The following is a 20,144-nucleotide window of genomic DNA, read 5'->3' as shown; positions in this document are numbered from 1 at the left end:
CAGCCGACATTTTATTCGTTGCGAATGAAAGTTTATTCTGCGAATTGCGAATACGAATGCGAATAGAGAAAATTGTATTCGTGTCCAGCCCTATTAATATGTGCGGTTTCGCATCATATATACCGCGAAGAGAATATGACTGCGTTTAAGACAAATTACAGGATTGAGGCTTAAAAAACATAGATAGCTCGGTATTAGGAAGCTTCTTGCTAAAAGTTCAGTGAGAGGATGATATGCTAATCAGAGACGAAATTGTATATTACGCATTATTTATACGATATAAACAGCCAATTACCGATAATAAAGAACGATCTTCTATTATAAGTAAGGATGGATATATGGAATTTAAATTACGCAATCAACAAAAGATCTTTAAGTATGACCATAGCTTCTTAAATGCGCCTTAACTTCATATTAATCCGTCTGGCTTCTACCAATGCCATCACTTCGATATATATACCCTGCCCTCCCATGCGCTTAGTGTGTTGCCTCGGTTGTCGGAATTCCCTATTAACAATTCGAGATTTTTGTCTTTCAGACTTGCAGGAATATAAATGTCTTGCTCTTCGTCGGAAAAGTTCAGAACAACCAACGCATGATCTCCATATTGGCCCTCTTTGATGTAGGTGAAAGTCTTCAAGTTCTCAAATTCGCACACCTTAAATATCCCATGGATGAAGAGCTCTGAATGTGCTTTCCTAAGTTCGAGCATGTGTTTCCAGAACGTAAAGATACTGTCGCGGTCATGTCGTTGTGCTTCCACATTAATTTCAGGATAGTTGTCGTGCACGCGCATCCATGGCTTTCCGGTTGTAAATCCTGCATTTGCGGAGCCATCCCACTGCATCGGTGTTCTCGCGTTGTCACGCGCAATCTTCTGCAATGCCCAAAGAGCTTTCTTGAGCATTTTCTCGTTTCCTGGATATCTCGCGTTCATTTCCTTCCAGTAGTTTAGTGACGATACGTCTTGATACTCTTCCACTCCCCAGCTGGTGGGCACATTGACCATCCCAATCTCTTGGCCTTGGTAAATGAACAATGTGCCGGTCAGGGTTGCAAGCAGAATTGCCAGTAATTTCCCTGCCTTGTCATGGTATTTAGGATCATCGGTCGCGAATCTCGAGATACTCCGCCCCTGGTCATGGTTCTCTGCAACTACGGTTGTCCATGCATCCGTTCCGATTACCAGGCCTTGAGTCTTCATGATTGCTTTTTTCATATCCGTCAACGCATGTTGATATAATTCGTGCTTATGCGCCGTTGCCCAGCCCCCAAGCTGGAAAATATCAAAGTCAAAGACCATTCCCAATTCTTGCTCCTGAGCGGAAACATAACGCAGGATCTCATCCCTTGACTCAGTGTCCGGCAATTCTCCAACTATCATGACATCTCCGTACTTTTGCAAGACCTCCCTTCGAATCTCCTTCAGCCACTCGTGCATTCTCGGTCCATTGACATAATATTTCGTTGCGCTCTGGTATGGTGAACCTGCATCGACAACCTCAGCATCAGGGTATTCCGTATCCTTGGAGTACAAATTGACGGTGTCGACCCTGAAACCATCGATTCCCTTCTTCAGCCAGAACTCGATTGCGGTGTCATAGATTGCCATCCTCGTGGTCTGATTTTCCCAATTTAGATCCGGCTGCTCCACGCAGAAAAGATGGAGGTAGTATTCGTCCCTCTCGGGAACATATTCCCAAGCACTACCTCCGAAGATCGAGCTCCAATTGTTGGGCGGTTGGCGCTTGCCGTCAACAATACGAGGGGCCCGCCAGATATACCAATCAGCCTTGTCGTTGTCCTTGCTCTTCTTACTCTCTTTGAACCATGCATGCTCGTTACTGGTATGGTTAACGACTAAATCCAAAATCAACCTCATACCACGGGCGTGCACTTCTTGGATCAAGATCTCCATATCTGCGAGAGTGCCATATGGGGGATACACATCCTCATAATTTGAGATGTCATAGCCCATATCTGCTTGTGGGGAATCGAACATGGGGGAGAGCCAGATTGTGTCGATGCCGAGGTCCTTGAGATAGTCTAGCGTGCTGATGATTCCCGGGATATCACCCAATCCATCGCCATTTGAGTCTTTGTATGAGGCAGGCCAGATCTGATAGCATGTGCCATCTTTCCACCACGCTGGTTTGGATATTGTCATTGTTGTATAGAGCACGTAAGTAGCAGCTATGGCCCACTCGATAATGGAGGAAAAATGGTCAGCTCCTGTGGCGGTCCATGGTCTTTTAATGTCGAAGCTTCATATCAGCAATTCAGCCACTGTCGGAGTAGCATTTTAGATCGTGCCCGGTCCAATGAGATGTAATGGCAACGGGCCATTAATGCGGGGTAATCCACGGACAAATTTCGGATAGACTACGGCGGCACATCGGCCACCGTTGTGTGGAGACGGCTGTCATTCGTCTGCGGCATGAGTAAAAATAGGTACGTTAACTGCAAGAACCGGCTGGTTTTATGGCTCATCGGCCAGAAAAGTCCGGTTAGCATCCAATCCCCCAGCTGGATAACAGTGCTTTCCTCGCGCCCCACGACGCCTATAGCGCAAAGTTGCTTGCGCGGCGCCCCACATCGACAAGAACCAAGGGTTCGGGGTTGTATGTGGCTCACGTCGTCCGAAGTAGTTCCGCGGGTACTTTCTCCGCATCTAAGCGCAGACTTGCGACAGTGAAGTGCTTTATTTGCAGACAAAGTTGACGCAGGCTTCTTCAAAGCTCCCCAGGGTTTTTGAAGTACTGACGCTAGAGAGAAGCAATGACTGGGCTCGCGCTTACCACCCGCGTCGGCTAGTTTTTGCACGTCAGCATCATGCATTAGTGCCTTGAAAGTAGCGAATGTAAACTGATCGACAACGTCGCCTATGAAATATCAAAGTTTCTGATTCAGAAGCTCAAAGCAGGATCGTGGAAATTACGGTAGGTAGACTCTGACAAATCCAGAGCTGGCAAATGATGATAGATAGAGATATTGGAGTCAAGTTAACGACCTAAACTCACCCCGATGGATTCCTGAGTCATGTATGATCAGGGTCTGTGCTAGCGAAGTGGCATTGATATGTATTGGGATGGTGCGCTCGGAAATATAATTTTCTACGGGCCATCAGCTAACCTGGGAGATTGTAGTGTCTCTTAGAGGGAGCCTTGGTCAAGGAAGGGTGACTCTCGCCGCTGCCGGGGAACGTCTGTCTAAGACTCGAGTAGATCGTCAGCCAACCAACTGCAGGTGTCTTCCATGCTTGCTGGAAACTCCCGTGATATCAGGCTAATACGAAACTTCTCATGTCCAGCCAATGTAATCAATTCCCTAGCACTTTAATTTAATTGTAAATATTATATATACATCCCTCGTACAACTTCTGACTGCTAATCTGTCCTACCATTTGAGTTTAGAAGCCAATTGTCCTGCTAGACAAGCGAAACCAAAGGGTCGGCAGGGAGCAAACAATGGGTTAACACTAGTCCAAGTCGGGTTAACATAATGCAAGCAGGTACGACCTCTAAATTAAAAGGCGTGTGTCTTTGGGTAATCCATATGTAAATATCATTATTTTCGTGTCAATTTTACCAGGCGGGTCAACCAGGGGTGTTCCTATGAGGACTTTTGCCAGTGAGCAGTTACAGACTGACCTTCCCTTCGATGAGCGTCATTGTCCACTTATCGTCAAGGGCGAGGGCGTGTGCAGAACGCTGAGGAATGGGAACATCGCTCGAATCTATGAACTGGTAACACATTGACGGAATCAGTACATATCTATCATAAACAATATCAGTTGTGTATCCTTTGATACCTAGCTTTCTGGCCATCTGTACACAACAAATCCATCCCTCATTCCGACTTTCGTATAGAGTAACTGTGCTCGATGATTGTGCACCTGCGTATGCCAATATACTCTGCTCGCGTCAGTCTCCTTTCCGACGCCATACACATGTTCAATCAACTTTCGTCCCACACCGTTCAGCCGCGTTTCGGGAGCCACAAAAAGATCGTGGAGGTAGATGTAGTCCGTAATAGCCCATGTCGAGCGATGCGTCACCCAGGTGACAAATCCAATCAGCTTTCCATCTGCCGCCTCCGCTACTGCCGCGTAAACCGGCTCGCTTTCGTCAAAGAAACGGGAGAAGGTGGTCTCAGTGACTTTGTCATCAAGGGTAGATTCGTAAAAGACAAGATACCCCTCCCAGAGCTTCAGCCAGCTCTCCTTGTCGGATTCCTCGATAGGCCGGATTTTAACTTCAGACATTCCGAATCGGCTCGCCAGAGTATGTGACGTATGTAAGACTGATCAATTGAAGGCGGTCACAATGAAGAAATGGAAAGGTCTTCAAGAAGCGCCACCTAAACGTGGAGTCTTAACCGGCCGCCAGCAAAAAACCGGCACACTGAGTTTACCTTAATCAAACTCAACGATAACGCGTCAAAAGAATGAGATTCGTGGGGAGGAAATCAACCATTCCTCTTTGGGACTAGCAAAAAGTACTATTTGCTATCACTGAGCAAGAACGAGGGTATCGTAGACTTCAAGGTGATGGAGTGGTTTCTTTCTGGTATCGTTGCTAGATCGTATAGTGTTAATTCTTCCATAGTTTAAACCATTACTCCTAGTGTCAATGGTCGCTACATTATGTTCTTTTACACCGGAATATGACGACTAATGCCTGCCAACAAGAGTATCCAACTACCTACAAACGATAAATGTAAACACACTATACATTTGATATCCTAACTGCAGAATCAATGATATCATTAGATACTAAAAAGTTATTGCTTCAAACTGGTATATACGGAGAATAATGACTGCAATAGAGCAAATGGGAGCAATAAGTCAGTTAGACTTCATTTATGATCATATTGAAAGCACCCAGGAAAGTAAATATAAGTTACTCATCAATGAAACTCGCCCACCTGCAGCCCAAATCCTTCCGGAGGAATCTTTTTCAGTGATGCCGTCCTTGCGTAATCCACACCTGCCGCATACACATTATTTCCCCACCACGAAAAGGTCGTCTGCGTATACTGCAGTCCTAAGAAGATAACGATGCCCGAAAATGCAACGCCAGCAGACAGTCCAGAAGCTAGAATGTAGTTATACTTCGTCCACCAGGCCGTGTACCTTCTTCGAATATAGAACATAAATGCGGTCGCCATGTAGAAGCCACCAATGTAATAGGTGTAGTTATAGGTCGCTCCCCAGAAAGCTGCCCCGGAAACAAGAAGCGCCGGGTGGATAGCTTTCATTTTCAATGGATATTTGAGCTTGAGAATACCAAATGGAATGGCAATCAGGGGGCCAATATAGAAACAGTGCTTCAGTGCTGGGTACAATGTCGTGAGCACGCGGTCTGGGTTAATGACACCAAACATAATTGCATCCGAGTATACAGTGCGCGGGAATTGGCAGACGAACTTATCTACCTGCGTCGTGCTACAGAAGCCCTTGACTGTGTCGAACAATGCCTGCACAGCACCTATCGTCGATAGGCATTGTATTAATGTCGCGACTAGCTGGGCTCGAAAGACTGCTCGTTGGGGAAGCTTGGCGTAGTGTGCAATCTTCTGATCAGCGATAAAACTCTCGGCCTGTTCGTCAACATTGTAGCCCCACATACGGACCATCATGTTCGTCACAGCGTTGCCGGGGTCCATATATCCTGCCAGAATAACTGAGAAAGCTCCAAATCCCATCGCATATCCGGTCATAGAGTAGATGATCACCGTGGGAATATACATCGCGATGTTGAACAAAAATATCATAATTACAGTCCAAACTGGAACAGTAGTTGGCCATGCAAGCAAAGCAATCAAGCCAGTTGCCATCCCGACAACAAAAATAGCAAGGAACCACCAATCTGGCACTTCAGGATAGTTCGCCATCATGCGAGAGTGGGGATCATCAAATTCCGCAAGAGCGCTGCGGCGAGGATGTCGAATAGTTTTCCAGAACATCTTCATCGTAGTCCCGAGCAATTTATACTCAGTGATCATGACGTACATAAATGCGCATGTGTAGAGTGCCCAAAGACCACCAGTACCAACAATGTGCCCTGCTGACATATAAGGTGCCGAGTATGAAAGGTACCTTTCTTCGTTAAATTTACCATCAACAACAATTCTGGACAAGTTATAAGTCTTGCCACTGTTGTCATAGATCGTGTTCGCGTTGATCGGAAGGTATGCTGTGAACTTGTGATTTGTCCAGTACAGAGTCATAACAACGAGACCGCTAAGAATGACGCCAATGAATTTGTTCATAAATGCAAAATATGGCACGACGAGAACACTGGCATAATTAATGACGGCCCAATCAAATGTGGGAATAGGATTGATACCCATCCCTAGGAAGGAGCCAGTAGCAAGAGCCAACTTAACGTTCTGAGGAGCGATCCAAGTCATCCAGTTAAATGTACTAAGAGCCTTGAAAACATATGTAGGGATGAAGAAGTACAAGAAGGACGCAACAAAGGTCGTGAAGAATAGCTTTTGACGCGTAATCGTCCACCCGTTGATCGAAGTCTTCGTCTCATTGAGCAACAAAGCTCGGTTAAGTGCAAGAGTAGGCAAAACTGTTGGAAACATTGCTCGGACGGGAAAAATGGCGAGCTTGCGAACAAGACCGGCAAGGCCGTAACCAAAGAATAAACTTGCAAAGTTCATAAGAAACACAAATCCGAAATTAACCCACTTGAGATGAAAGAACAGCTCGTGTCGCATAGCAACGGTGAACGACATGAAGTTAGACATCTGCGAGCCGACATTCACCATGATGGTCGCCAACATCTGCTCTTTGTGAGTCCACGGGCCAGGGTTTATGCTGTAACGAGTTCCGAATGCAGTAAATCCCCAGTCCGGTAATAACTGCGTAAATTTTCCACAAGGAAATAAAAATAATTGAAGAACTGTGGACTGAAGTGTAAGACGTGGCTGGCGCTCGTAGAAAAACTCGTTGACGAAACTACCAATAGCCACCCAAATAGCGCCAAGTATATAGGCTCGAATAGTCTCTACAGGGATGGTAGGGTCATCAAACGGATCCGTAACTGCGCGGACCTCAGGATAAGGCGAGTGGAATTGTATCACTGCCGCTTCAAGTTTGGCGTCGAGTTCATAGGTATCGATATTCGCACCATAAGATTCTGGACCAGCAAGGATCGTCTCGATCTTTTTAAGCGTCGCTGTGGGGAAATTGACATCGTCGTAATGTTCTTTGTACACTTTATGAAGAATCTCAATTGCTTCTTCCACAGATATATCCATGACTTTATCGCACAAAAACGCCGAACCTGAATCAGCCAGGGGATCAATGTCGGTCGACTGACCGACTTTATTCATCGCTTTGATCCTCTCGATGATCTTTGCACGATCTGTCTCGCTAACTCCATCGCTGAGATATCGAACTGGCTGGACGTCGACTTGCGCAGACTTTTTTTCGTCAATCTTTTCATTATAGTCCATTGTGAGGGCCTCAAGAAATGTTAATACCAAGCTTTGAAGCAACTATGTCGATGTTATGTTAAGAGACCAAGAGTTTGGCATACCTTTTTGGAATAGAGGCTGTAGAGACACAGATACAAGATATGCCTGTGCAAAATAGAACTGGCAGTATGAGCGCCATACCGCGGCGTTCAGTGACTATACATATTGCCCGGTGTGAGACGTCCATACCACTCAGTGTTATCGAGACCCGCAGGAGTGAGAGTTTGAAGTGCAGACGCCGGGACAAAACGCTTGGCATTGGCGATAAGCTGTAGGCAACAGAAATACAGGTAGAGTAGACGGGCTAAACATTTCAGACGTATATTTCCAACTCGATTGATTTAAGTGTAATCAGTGCTGACGCCAAGTCCATCTTATTTGGTCGCAGTACCGATATAGTACTCAAACACACTTACAGGACATTGACTACCGTGGAGTCATATGCAAAACTAGAACCATGGCCAACTTCATATTACAAACATCATCCGTCTGACAGATAGAGCAAACAAGTTGGAAATAAGTCGGGCCGTGCAAAGATTATTTGAGGAGTGTTAGTCTGAGCATGGCATGTCGCTAATCATAATCTGTGTATAGCATGTGGCATTATAAGCCGTAAATCACGAGTTCCGTCAGTGGTATGTTAAAAAGATTGCGGGGGTACGGTTGCTAATATTAATTGTGGCTTGCTATGAGACGGTAACTTAACCACGAGAACCTTATTACGGCGCATGACGCATATTATGCCGTGACTCGAGGCCCAATGAAGCCTATTTTTGTGCATTATTATTTGTTGAACTATTGTCCAAAGAGGTGGTTGTTAACTGACTGTCCATGATGCTCCTTAAAATCTTATCGCAGAGTCGCCGTAATCAATCTACGCTGATCCTGGGCGTAGATATAGGAAAGTTACAACGCGCCAATCGTGGTGGTCATTGCTAGTCGCCAAGCAGAGACTTGGGTTTATCATCTTCCTTATCTGTGACTTGCTGGGCATCTATTAACAACGCCTGATATCAATTCGCCGTAGTGCTGCCCTTGCCATATTCTAGGCTCTTATGTCGGCCGGCTTAAGGCCACGTAGCAACGACTTGCAAATATTTTAATTAGCCAAGGCAATATCTATAGGCTTTCACTTAGTGATTTGTACACGCAGCGCCACGGCCCCGTTGGTTGACATTGTTAAGATCTATTCTCTCATGCATATCTATATGCGTGTTAGAATTTATTTGTCGCGTAAGTTTGTCTGATCAAGGAGGTCACGACATAAAGACTTGCAGTCCCTTATCATCTCATCACACTTCGGTTGTCACCAGCCTTGCATATTGTCACAACGCGAAGACTTATATTTGCTCGCCATTACGACTGTGTACTGTGTGAATTTCAATATTCTCACAGATAATGATATCTCCGCTGAATATATTCTGCTCTCCCAAATGCCAAAAAATTGTGTCCTCAACGGACCGTATATATCTGTTTCGCTGGCTAGCTCACCTCGTCTATCCAAAGAGCCGTGAACCTCGAGATTTGATGTTGGGACCATGCTGCCCACAGAGATCGTCATTCTGGACTTTCGTGGGAATGCTGTAAACCATACAACGCAACTGACCATTGCTCACTTGAAAGTGGCCAGAGCAACCATATAATTACCTTAGTGCCAATAATACACGGCTACCATAACTTTATCACTGCACTCGGAGGGTTGTGGCTCGCGTTGAAGTGCTACATGTCTAAGGAAGGTGCCTTCTTGTCGACCCTTGCACTTGCTGATAAAGGTTTAAGAGTCTGTCGATTTAGACCCACCATTCTTGGTGGGAGGCATGTCACATATCCCTGTGCTGACATTTAATAGTCGACAGTCACTCCGTAATTGCAATGACTATCTAAAGTTCATCTGGATGAGATCTTAGTGGATGGCGCTCAACTAATAACAGAGACAGTTAGTACGATAAGACGGTTATAAACAGATAGAGTTTGGCATTGGAGACACTGAGAGAGTCATTTCTCCGAGTAGTTCGAGACTAGGCATCTATAACTCCTTGGAAGGCTAATAGAACAAAGTCCACGGAAGCTAACGTGCAGCCCTGGGGTGAAGTGTGCGTTCGCTGCATCATTTACTACCACCGCAGCCAATGTGATTAGGATCTTGTATATTTCTATTCAGTAAGATTGAAAGGAAATGGTCGTTAGGACTAGTGTCAATACTTTCGCAGACCATCACTAAGTAGATAGAACTATGTTCCCAAGATTACGGCTCAATTGTGCTGATTACGTCACCGCCAACATTGTGGATAGAAGCAGTGGATTGAAGTGGCGTTTGCACGTAAAGTACGCGACAAGCTCTCTTACCCTTACGAAGATTTTTGGACTGCCAGAGCGGAAATATCTGTCTACGGCAGAGGCTCCACAAAGACATGTGCCTGAATTATAAGAGCGAAAAAGGAGCTATCCAGACTTCCAGTCGTGTGTAAGATCCATACGAGGAAGTTGGCAATAAATTTGAGGGAGAAGCCCGGAAATCATTACGACGTGTGCATGAGTGAGATTGTCATTAATTTAGTTCCTTTAAGTGCAACGTGCGCCTTGGCGTGTGCCGTGCCGACCGTTTGCGAGCCGCACAGCGATAACGCCTGTGAATTTTATGGTTTCGTTGCGTTCGCCGCGTTCCATTCGCCGTGTGACGAAGTCAAATGGAATTTAATCTCTGACAACTCATGGCTAATTTGAGCTTTAGAAGGGTGGTGACGCTGTGGAAATCGTTTCAGAATAAAGACGGATAGGAGAATCAGAAACTTCGCAATTGTTGTCACACCAAACGCGCCGGCCAGTTTCTATCCCAGAAACTTCTGATCGGGATACTAAACCCACCAAGGTATCGTATCTCCCAGGATGTTGTGGACGCAGGGGGATTCGCGTGCGTTACATGAACGTGAAACTGTAAACGGGCTATGGCCTCCTACACTTGCGCTTGTAAGAGATGATGAGTAGCGTTTAACATAATTCTCCAAAAAAAATCTACAGTTTAGTCTGCCAATGAGATGCAAGCTGGGAAAAGTGTTTGGCTATCTCAGTATCTCAGTATGCTGAATCCATAATGAGAGGTGATCCCGCTCAAACACAGCTTCACAATGGCGATCCAATATTTTGCGCTTTTTGATTGCTCTACTCAGAGCAGGACGACTCAACGAATTGTTCACAACCTAAATCGGCACACCAAATTTGAGATAGCGGACAAAGGTTGTGGCGGACCAAAACTTTAACAGTTTAGTCTCCGGAAGCGGCTTTGACGCCCGTGCGAGTGCCGAAGAGGCCAGTTCATACGCGCAGATTTTCGGATAGTATGACCGTGGAGTCGCAAGTCATTAGTAGTCGTAATAGTTCCCATGGCTGCTGCCAAATACTCAACTGCGGAACTATGTTATATCCTCTGGGTGGTTGAAGATTAGCCATTGTCTCTGTTAGGCTTTTTAACACCGTTGTTATCTGGGGGCGTGTGCTCCGGATGTCGATCCGGTATTGCTGCAGCATTTACCACAAACCTGACATAGATAATGAAAAGCCTCTATCTTACCAAATCGCATAGGGTAAAATCTCACATAGCAGAAATTTTGAGTTGAGTACTATTAGGTTGTGCTGGCGCGGCCAAGATAATAATATGATAAGCCATTTCTGTATTCAGAATGATTGCCGGCTCCGACTCTCCGACTCCACGCCTCCGATAAAGTTCAAGAAATGCCGCAACCGTTAGCTCTCTGATTCGTTTCGGGAATTGACAGCAACCAAACCCAATGTATGTGCATAATGATAGAACTAAAGACAAGTAGCCGATGACTGATCTAGGGACACTGGGCTTAGGGTTACTTATCGTTCGCTGATATGCGACATCAATTATCGGAATGGATGACTAGTACTGCACTTTATTGCCACACTTGTCTGAGTATCAGATTAGTGTCATATAAATGGGAGGCGGCTCTGATTTACTGCCTTGGCCGGTTTTGCCCAGAGCAGCCACATGCCAAGCTTTCGTTACTCAAATTTATCATTTCTAATGGCCGAATTGCAAGACAAACACCAAGTGGATATAGCTGCTGTGACAATTAGCAATGAGTATTCCGGCGGCAAGACTACCAAAAGGCGGGCGGTCATGGAGAGGTTGAAGGAGAGTCTCAGATGGTATGAGAAAGGAATGTCAAAGTCCGAGAAATTGCTCCTATTTAAACTGGATGCAATGATCCTTACTTTCACGTGTTTGTCGTCTTTTAGTTTAAGCTTGGATCTGCAGAATCTTACGAATGCTTATGTCAGGTGCGTGAGAAATCCATTTTACTCAGAGACCTTGAAGTTGTGTTCACTACTAATCTTCCTGCAGTGGAATGAAGGAAGATCTTCATCTGGTAGGGAATGATTTGAACATGTTGACAATCGTCAATCAGATCCCTTACTGCGTTTTCATGATCCCTGGAACAATGTTGATGACTCGTGTCAGGCCCAGTCTTTTAATGCCCACGTGCGAGCTCATATGGGGAATCTTCACTCTGTTGAGTGCGTTTGCGAAAGACCTTAATACCTTGTACGCCTACAGATTTTTAGTCGGATTCTTTGGTTCCATTTCCTACACTGGATCCATTTTTATTATTGGTTCTTGGTACAGAAAGCCAGAGATTTCCCGTCGATTGGGCTTGTATGCGGTATCTAGTCCTCTAGGCTCGATGTTCTCGGGATATTTGCAGACTGCAGCTTACGACGGTCTGAACGGTGTCAACGGACTTGCAGGATGGAGATGGCTCTTCATCATTTGTTCCATCATCACTTTCCCGATTGCCATATACGGATTTTTTGCTATTCCCGACACTCCTGCCACCAGCCGAAGTTTGTTACTCACTAAAGACGAAATAGATATGAGTAGACAGCGAATTGGTGCGGGCGCCGCGCCAGTTAAGAAGAGACTCTCTTTTGCCGTTGTCAAGCGGGGTTTATCCGGATGGAAATGGTATCTGTTTGTCGCTTCTTGGGCATTCTTGGACCAGAGTGAGCAGAGGTTGTCCACGTCCATGTCTCTGTATCTGAAATACTATAACAAGGAATTCTCGATTGCTCAGATCAACAATTTGCCTACCGTCACTAATGCGATTAGTGTGGTCACCACACTCGTTGCGTCATGGTATACCGACAAGACTCGTAACCCTTTCGTGCCAGCGTTCTCTGCTACTGCTATGTATTGTATTACTGCATATATTCTGGCTGCTTGGAATGTCTCACTGAGTGCCAAATTCTTTGCCTGGTTTATGGGAGGTTCTATTCTAGGTAAACGGTACTTCATATGCTAATTATAAGCGCACTAAAACTAACCCATTATCTAGTTCTCCAGTCACTGTTGATGACTTGGGCTAGTATCCTCACCATCGGGGACCTAGAAGAGCGTGCTTTCCTGACAGGAAGTATGAACTGTCTAGGCAATGCAATCAAGACCGGCACAAATATTGTCGTTTTCCCCGCCGCCCAGGCGCCGCGGTTTAAGCGAGGTTACATTTGGACAGCTGTCACAGGCAGTCTCCAGCTAATTTTCTTGGTGTGGATCAAAGCGATGACTATGTGGGACGCGAAGAAAAAGAAGGAATCAATTGAATGCCTGCCAGTAGAAGAAATGACCATGGATGAAAAAATCCCGGAAGAGATCGGCAGTTCGTCTGACTAGAGAAAATGCTGTTGAGAATTATGTTTTGCTTTATCATTCAGTTATTCAATTTACTTCCCGTATTGAAATTAACTTCTAACGTAATTCTCGCCTGCTTGTCCGCAACAGTTCCCATAAGTATCAGAACTGGGAACACATTGCTGGCTACCCTACCTTTGTGTGCGGCTTACTGCACCTTGTTGCGTGCGAGCCGCATGCGGCGTTTTGCATAGCGCCCTGGGGATATCGAAAACTACTTTCGATGTGGTGCCACTTTCTCGGCAGGACATTGCCAGTAGTTTATTACAGACAGACCCAAAACCAAGAAATCTCCAGTTAATTATATTCAACTGCGAAGAGCTGATACATTTGTATTATATAAATAACAATATATTTAGAATATTGTCTCAGAATTGTCTCTGAGAATTCAGGGCATTCATATGATCTCGCCGTGCTTGCGAGTCCGAGTGTACACAACTAATGACAACCTTTTCAGAGTTACAAATCACAGCTAGTAAACGCAAGATATTTCCGTCAGCCTCACAAATCAGATCAATGGAAAACGCAAAACTTTCACCAACCCGACCGGAAGAGGATGTACAGATGAGGGGATTTATTCAGCTCCTAACAATAGAGTTATGAAATAATAGCAGACTTCGCGTAATTCCCATGAAACTGCTCGCCGTATATGGTCAATTCAGCGATTGTATTTGTGTTTCAACATGACCGTGCACATACGGACAAATCAATAGGCTGTATAACGCCACAGTCTCATTGCACATGTAAAGGACATACCCTATTTTACATGACTATAAGTGTCATAAGAACATTTCCGAAATCACTTAATTATTAGTCATTGAGTATACGTGTCACCGAACAGCAGCTGAATATTGAAAATCATAATATACTTGACAGACCACTGCTCGGACCTGGCCGTGGACAGCCCATCCGACAGCAGTCTGATTCTGGAGTACGTTCCACCTGATTTCTGCTACGTCATATCACTTCAACAGTTTCCTATATCTCGGACACATATGGACAGAAAGGGTTGGGGGAACTCAGATAAGACCTCTTCCGATAAGATTACGTCTTCGGCCGGGTAAGCTACCATTCGGGCCATCGACACCCCCAAAGCACACAGTCTTAAACATTCTGTGACTCGCAACCAAGCGGCTGATGTCGGCGGAGGCCGTGTCTGTAAACCGTATATGACTTGTCGGCCTAGGAGTCAGATGCGCCTCGCCATGTGGTGTGGCTCTCTAAGACGGGCTTATCACCATGGACCATTTCGGTGAGTCGCGCTGGCATTTCAACCCCATCCAGCAGATACTTTCACTTCTGCTCTAGCTCCGGTCGATAAATAAATGTCAGCAATTGTCTTCTGATTATTAGTCTAATAGCTTTCGTTAGTTAACTCTACATCTGCGTCGCGACAGCGACATTTGAAGCCTTGCCCTAACCCACTCGTACTGTAGTATAAGCTTCTGCACTGACTTAGACTGTCATCAACACCCTCTTCTCCCTGCCGTCAGGTCTGTCACCTGCACCAATTTTCTCACCACCGGCGCCAACCGTTTGCTGGTCTCCCGCGCTTCCGATATCAGGCACTATGGCAGGCGCTACAGACTCCAGCTGGGACGAGAAGTCAACTCTGAGCGACTCGTCTGGTAAAGCATCTGCGACCACTCCGCTCTTGTCCAGTGCCAGCAGCGCCAATATCGACGTTCCAACCCACACTGATGAGTTCTCAACCTTGCCGCCCGAAGATGCTAAGATCCTGCGTGAACAGGTCTCTATTCCATCCGTCAAGACACACCTCTTTTCCGTCTTTCGCTATGCGACTCCATACGATCGCATGCTCGTCGGCCTTGCTTTCGTTCTCGCCATCATGGAGGGCGCGGTCAAGGCGCTAATGCCGGTATAGCCTTTTCGCATATTTGAATAATTTCTCAAGCTAATTGTGGCAGCTGGTGTTTGGTGCCATTACGGAGACATTCACAAATTATTTCCGGGAGGACAATTCGACCTATTTCAGGTACAATAATTCCACGGTGTATAACTCGACCTTTTACAATTCCACCTCCTACAATTCGACTTACAGCCTTGACGAATTTGAATATATTTCACCTGATGACTTCCAGCGCCGTGTCAACTACCTCGCTCTCTTTTTCGTGTACTTGGGCATTGCGGATTTCGCGCTCTCCTACAGTGCTACCTTCTTGTTCATTGATCGAGGTGAAGTATTGTCATCCCGTATCAAGGAAAACTATCTTGCCGCTATTTTGCGCCAGAACATCGGCTACTTTGACAAACTTGGCTCCGGCGAGATCACCACGCGCATTTCATCCGACACGATCTTGATCCAGGAAGGCATGTCTGAAAAGCTTGGCTACATAACTGAAAACATTTCGACGCTGGTGGCTGCATTTGTCGTCGGCTTCAGTTTGAACTATAAACTTACTCTGATGATGATGTCCATTGCTATCTTTATTGGGGTCGCTTTCATTTACACTTCCGGCCGCATGACTCGATATTTCACACTGGCATTGAACGGCTCGTCGGCCGGCGGCTCCGTTGCCGAAGAAGTTCTCTCGTCCATTCGCAATGTTCATGCCTTCCAGATGCAGGACCGACTGGCCGAGAAGTACTCTGTCTACCTTGACATCAGTGAGCATTGGGCTTTACGTGCTGGTATCGCTGTCGGTGCGGTCACTGGTATTATGTGGCTTGGTGTCTATTCGGACGATGCTCTTGGCTTCTGGCAGGGCGCTCATCTTCTCGCTCGCAACGAAATTACTGTGGGTCAGATTATTACCGTCTTGGCGGCTATGGTCGAAGGAACTTTTGCAATTACCAATATCACTCCTCATATCCGGAGCGTCACGACCGGTATGGCTGCCGCAAACAAGATTTTCACGACGATCGACCGTGTGTCTGCCATAGACACCTACTCCACTGCCGGTCGCAAGCTCCAAACATTAAAAGGCGATATCGAGTTACGTCACGTCAGATTTATCTATCCGTCGCGACCCACTGTTACTGTGCTTCCGGACTATAGTTTGAAAATTCCCGCTGGTAAGACTGTTGCGCTGGTCGGCGCGTCAGGCTCTGGAAAGTCCACGATTGTTGGTTTACTGGAACGGTTCTATGCTCCCCTTGCTGGTCAAGTGCTAGTCGATGGCGTAGACATTACTGAATTGAACATCAAGTGGTTGCGTCAGCAGATTGCTCTTGTCTCCCAGGAACCGACACTTTTTGGTTGCTCCATATTTGAGAATGTCGCTCATGGTTTAATCGGCACAAAGTATGAGAACGCATCTGAGACTGAGAAGCGTGAACTTGTCATTGAAGCGTGCAAGCAGGCCAATGCGATGGTTTTTATTGACACTCTCCCTGAAGGTCTTAGCACTAATGTCGGCGAACGTGGCTTTTTGCTCTCTGGCGGCCAGAAGCAGCGGATTGCGATTGCCCGAGCCATCGTCGGCAATCCTCGCATTCTCCTTCTCGATGAAGCAACCTCTGCGCTCGACACAAAGTCGGAGGGTGTTGTTCAAGATGCCCTCGATCGGGCATCCAAGAATCGAACTACCATTGTCATCGCCCACCGTCTGTCTACGATTAAGGATGCAGATAATATTGTGGTCATGCGCCGTGGCGAGATTATGGAGCAGGGTACTCACGACGAGCTGATTGCTAAGCGCGGCGAGTATTACGAACTTGTTAAGGCTCAAACGATCGAGGCAGCGGAAGAGAAGGCCAAAGCTGAACGTGTGACCACATATACCGAAAACGATGATGAGATGGCCATGGACGAAAAGGCCGTTGCCATGGACGACCTTGCTCATGTTAAGACGGCTAACACTCTTGCTCCCATAAACACTAGCACTAGTGTGTTTGCCGGACAGATTGAGGAACAGGCTCGAAAGTATACGGCGTTGGAGCTCATCCAATTCATGCTCACTCTGTCGAAGGAGGAAAACAGATTAAACCTCCTTGGTGCTATTTTCTCGAGCATCCAGGGTCTTGGTTACCCGTCACTCGGTTTGTTCTACGGACGATGCGTTCAGGCTTTCCAAGCTATTCCAGATTACGACTATATGTTGCGAGAAATCAATGTGTTTGCTGGTTTGTTCTTCATGTTGGCGTCCGTCGAGCTGATTGCATCTATTTGTGCGCTGGGGATTTTCGCTTACGCCGGTCAGAAACTGGTGCGACGAATCAGAATTGGTACTTTCAAGCAGATCATGCGCCAAGATATCGCCTTCTTTGATCGTGACGAGAATTCGACAGGTGCACTCACGGCTACTCTGTCTCGCGATGCGCAGGCTGTTGAAGGTATGCCCCGCTGTGTACTAGTTGACGAAAATAACGCTAACGTTCGTAGGGTTGTCTGGTGCTACATTCGGTCAGATAATGAACTCGATTATGATCGTCATTTCTAGCATGATTCTCTCCCTTATTGTCGCATGGCAACTAGCTCTAGTCTGCGGTGCCTGTGTGCCAATCCTAATCGGTTCTGGCTTTTACCGGTTCTATGTGCTCACAATGTTCCAGGAGCAAGCGAAGCAATCCCACCGAGTCTCGGCTACGTATGCATGCGAAGCCACCTCTGCGATCAAGACCGTTGTCTCACTCACGCGGGAAAGCGACGTTATGGATCATTATCACTCCACACTCGATGGACAAGTTCGCAAGTCGCGCAAGCAGAGCAATGCGTCTGCGTTCTTGTACGGTGTCGCGCAGGGTATGATCTACTTAATTATGGCACTCGCATTCTGGTTTGGGTCGCAATTCTTGCGGACTCGGGAATACTCTATCTTCCAGTTCTACGTGACATTTATGTCGGTTGTTTACGGCGCGCAGGCTGCTGGTATTATATTTTCTTTTGCGCCAGACATGGGTAAAGCCTACCACGCCACGGCCAATGTCAAAGCGCTTTATGACCTTCAGCCGCAGATCGACATATGGTCAAATGAAGGCGATATTCCCCAGGATGTCCAAGGCAATATTGAGTTCCGTGATGTCCGCTTCCGCTACCCGACTCGTATGCAAGTTCCAGTCCTTCGTGGTCTTAACTTGAGCGTCAAGAAAGGTCAATATGTCGCTTTGGTTGGGTCATCTGGTTGCGGCAAGTCGACAACTATCGGACTGATCGAGTCATTCTACCGACCACAAGCAGGGCAAGTCCTTCTCGATGGTCACGATATTTCAAAATTCAATGTCAACGCCTACAGAAGTCACATCGCTCTCGTGCAGCAGGAACCGATACTCTACTCGGGCTCTATCCGAGAAAATATTCAGCTCGGCGCATTGACACCTGTCACTGACGAACAGATCATTGCAGTTTGCAAACAAGCAAACATTCACGACTTTGTCATGTCCCTTCCCGACGGATATGATACTCTATGTGGATCGAAAGGTACCCTGCTCTCTGGAGGTCAAAAACAACGAATTGCCATTGCTCGTGCTCTCATCCGCGATCCCAAGGTTCTTCTCCTCGACGAAGCGACCTCTGCACTTGATAATGAATCTGAGAAGGTCGTGCAGGCTGCTCTGGACGCTGCCGCAAAAGGACGCACTACAATTGCCGTCGCTCATCGTTTAAGTAGTATCCAAAAAGCGGATATTATTTACGTCTTCGAGGATGGCTTGGTCGTCGAAGCTGGCGACCACAAGGAGTTGATGGCCAAGAAGGGCAGGTACTACGAGCTTGTCAAGCTTCAGGCATTAGAGAAAAATGCTTAAGGAAATCAATTACATAAAATAGAAATTTTGATTGATTTATTTGATTTATATGATTAGGTTTGGATAGACGGTTTGAAAATCTTGTTTTTGCTTGTATTGTCGTTGTTTACTACGTTCGTTAGACATACACACAATTTGAACTCATCTTGGTTGGAATTTCACAGATAGACAATCAACTTAGTTTCTGGAAACAGTACTTGCGGATGTTGAAGAGCATGTTTTTAACTGGCAATTGGTGAGGAGGACGATGCAAATTCAATTCGTCATGGCCTGCAATGCAATTTTCTTATGTACCTTCCATTGAAATGATTGATTGTCAATAATAGTTGTTGTTCAGAATGATACACTCAACCTTGTGACTTTTTCTTCGGTTTGTCTTCTGTCCGCTCTACTTTGACACCGTCCAATCCTTTCTCCTCCAATAAATCGCTGACATATTCCTCGACTTCGTCGCCGACATCGCCTTGGATGACAATCTCGTCTTTTCCTTCCAGGTTCTTGGTGACTGACGCTCCAGTCGCAAACTTACTGGCAAATGTTTTTGCTAGTTTCTTCGGATCGATTCCAAACACTTCCACACCAGACACCGCAATGACGTGCTTCCGCTTCGATCGTTCAACCCTCTTAACGACGACCTTTGACGACAACTTCTTTTTGAGCTCCTTTTCGGCTCTGTTCGCTTCCTTTGCTTGCAGTTTCTGTATCTCACGTTCGACTTTCTCTTGTTTCTCAAGCGAGAGACCCTCCGTAGCCTTTGCTAACGCGTCTACGGAGTTGTCAGACTTCAGCTGTTGCCATCGACGTGATGTTATCATAAATACCTTCGGAATATAATTTGTCATATAGGTCAGGGTGCTCGACGTTAAGCCAAGTTTTGCATTTCTGTAGAGTGCCGCCGAACTCGCAATACTAAGGACATCAGCTCTGTAATCTACAACACTAGTGATCTAAATGGCCTACCTCAGGTGGAAACGTGCAAACGCCGCAATATATTATCGGGAGTGCCTTCAGAGATGTTAGAAGAGGATAGATGGATCAGCATGTAAATGGGGGGAGCTCACACTTCGTCCGTCCTCAGCCATTGTAGAAAGCAATAATTAAGAATACGCAAATTACTTAATAAGATGAGTCGTGCGGCGCAATAACAAAATTTCGGTGCTAGATGACGGAGGCGATCCGTGTTTACTTGAGTCGTCAATGACTTCCGAAGAAACAGTATTTCGGATTTCGCGTG

At 46.1% G+C, this 20,144-nt stretch overlaps 6 protein-coding genes across 6 annotated transcripts; 2 read left to right on the top strand and 4 right to left on the bottom strand.

Annotated features, from left to right (window-relative positions):
* Positions 1 to 284: 284 nt before the first annotated feature.
* V1508DRAFT_422908 (glycoside hydrolase superfamily) lies at positions 285 to 2,555 on the bottom strand. Its single transcript, XM_066941091.1, has one exon. The coding sequence runs from the start codon at positions 2,165 to 2,167 to the stop codon at positions 443 to 445; it is 1,725 nt and encodes a 574-aa protein (XP_066794060.1). The 5' UTR covers positions 2,168 to 2,555; the 3' UTR covers positions 285 to 442.
* A 770-nt stretch (positions 2,556 to 3,325) lies between these two features.
* V1508DRAFT_229769 (acyl-CoA N-acyltransferase) lies at positions 3,326 to 4,577 on the bottom strand. The gene has a single exon (XM_066936305.1). The coding sequence runs from the start codon at positions 4,262 to 4,264 to the stop codon at positions 3,812 to 3,814; it is 453 nt and encodes a 150-aa protein (XP_066794059.1). The 5' UTR covers positions 4,265 to 4,577; the 3' UTR covers positions 3,326 to 3,811.
* A 235-nt stretch (positions 4,578 to 4,812) lies between these two features.
* Positions 4,813 to 7,840, bottom strand: V1508DRAFT_229756 (OPT oligopeptide transporter protein-domain-containing protein). Its single transcript, XM_066936304.1, has 2 exons — positions 7,557 to 7,840; positions 4,813 to 7,482 (listed from the first exon to the last, which is right to left on the bottom strand). Exon 2 carries the CDS (start codon positions 7,471 to 7,473, stop codon positions 4,909 to 4,911), a length of 2,565 nt encoding a protein of 854 aa, XP_066794058.1. The 5' UTR covers positions 7,474 to 7,482; positions 7,557 to 7,840; the 3' UTR covers positions 4,813 to 4,908.
* A 3,699-nt stretch (positions 7,841 to 11,539) lies between these two features.
* Positions 11,540 to 13,186, top strand: V1508DRAFT_358697 (major facilitator superfamily domain-containing protein; the record flags this gene model as incomplete). Its single annotated transcript, XM_066937075.1, has 3 exons — positions 11,540 to 11,796; positions 11,861 to 12,795; positions 12,852 to 13,186. The coding sequence occupies 3 exons, from the start codon at positions 11,540 to 11,542 to the stop codon at positions 13,184 to 13,186; spliced, it is 1,527 nt and encodes a 508-aa protein (XP_066794057.1).
* Positions 13,187 to 14,676: 1,490 nt separating this feature from the next.
* V1508DRAFT_422897 (P-loop containing nucleoside triphosphate hydrolase protein) lies at positions 14,677 to 19,340 on the top strand. The gene is made up of 3 exons (XM_066941090.1): positions 14,677 to 15,083; positions 15,133 to 17,500; positions 17,550 to 19,340. Exons 1-3 carry the CDS (start codon positions 14,775 to 14,777, stop codon positions 18,908 to 18,910), a joined length of 4,038 nt encoding a protein of 1,345 aa, XP_066794056.1. The 5' UTR covers positions 14,677 to 14,774; the 3' UTR covers positions 18,911 to 19,340.
* On the bottom strand, positions 18,925 to 20,133 carry V1508DRAFT_422894 (translation initiation factor SUI1). The gene is made up of 4 exons (XM_066941089.1): positions 19,972 to 20,133; positions 19,871 to 19,915; positions 19,732 to 19,819; positions 18,925 to 19,676 (listed from the first exon to the last, which is right to left on the bottom strand). Exons 1-4 carry the CDS (start codon positions 19,990 to 19,992, stop codon positions 19,258 to 19,260), a joined length of 573 nt encoding a protein of 190 aa, XP_066794055.1. The 5' UTR covers positions 19,993 to 20,133; the 3' UTR covers positions 18,925 to 19,257.
* Between the last annotated feature and the right edge of the window lie 11 nt (positions 20,134 to 20,144).

The sequence above is a fragment of the Lipomyces doorenjongii genome (assembly GCF_038497915.1).
Source record: "Lipomyces doorenjongii strain NRRL Y-27504 unplaced genomic scaffold V1508scaffold_53, whole genome shotgun sequence".
NCBI classification, from domain to species: Eukaryota; Fungi; Ascomycota; class Lipomycetes; order Lipomycetales; family Lipomycetaceae; genus Lipomyces; species Lipomyces doorenjongii.
The sequence above is the reverse complement of the archived record's forward strand: the minus strand, read 5'-3'. Positions and strand labels throughout refer to the sequence as shown.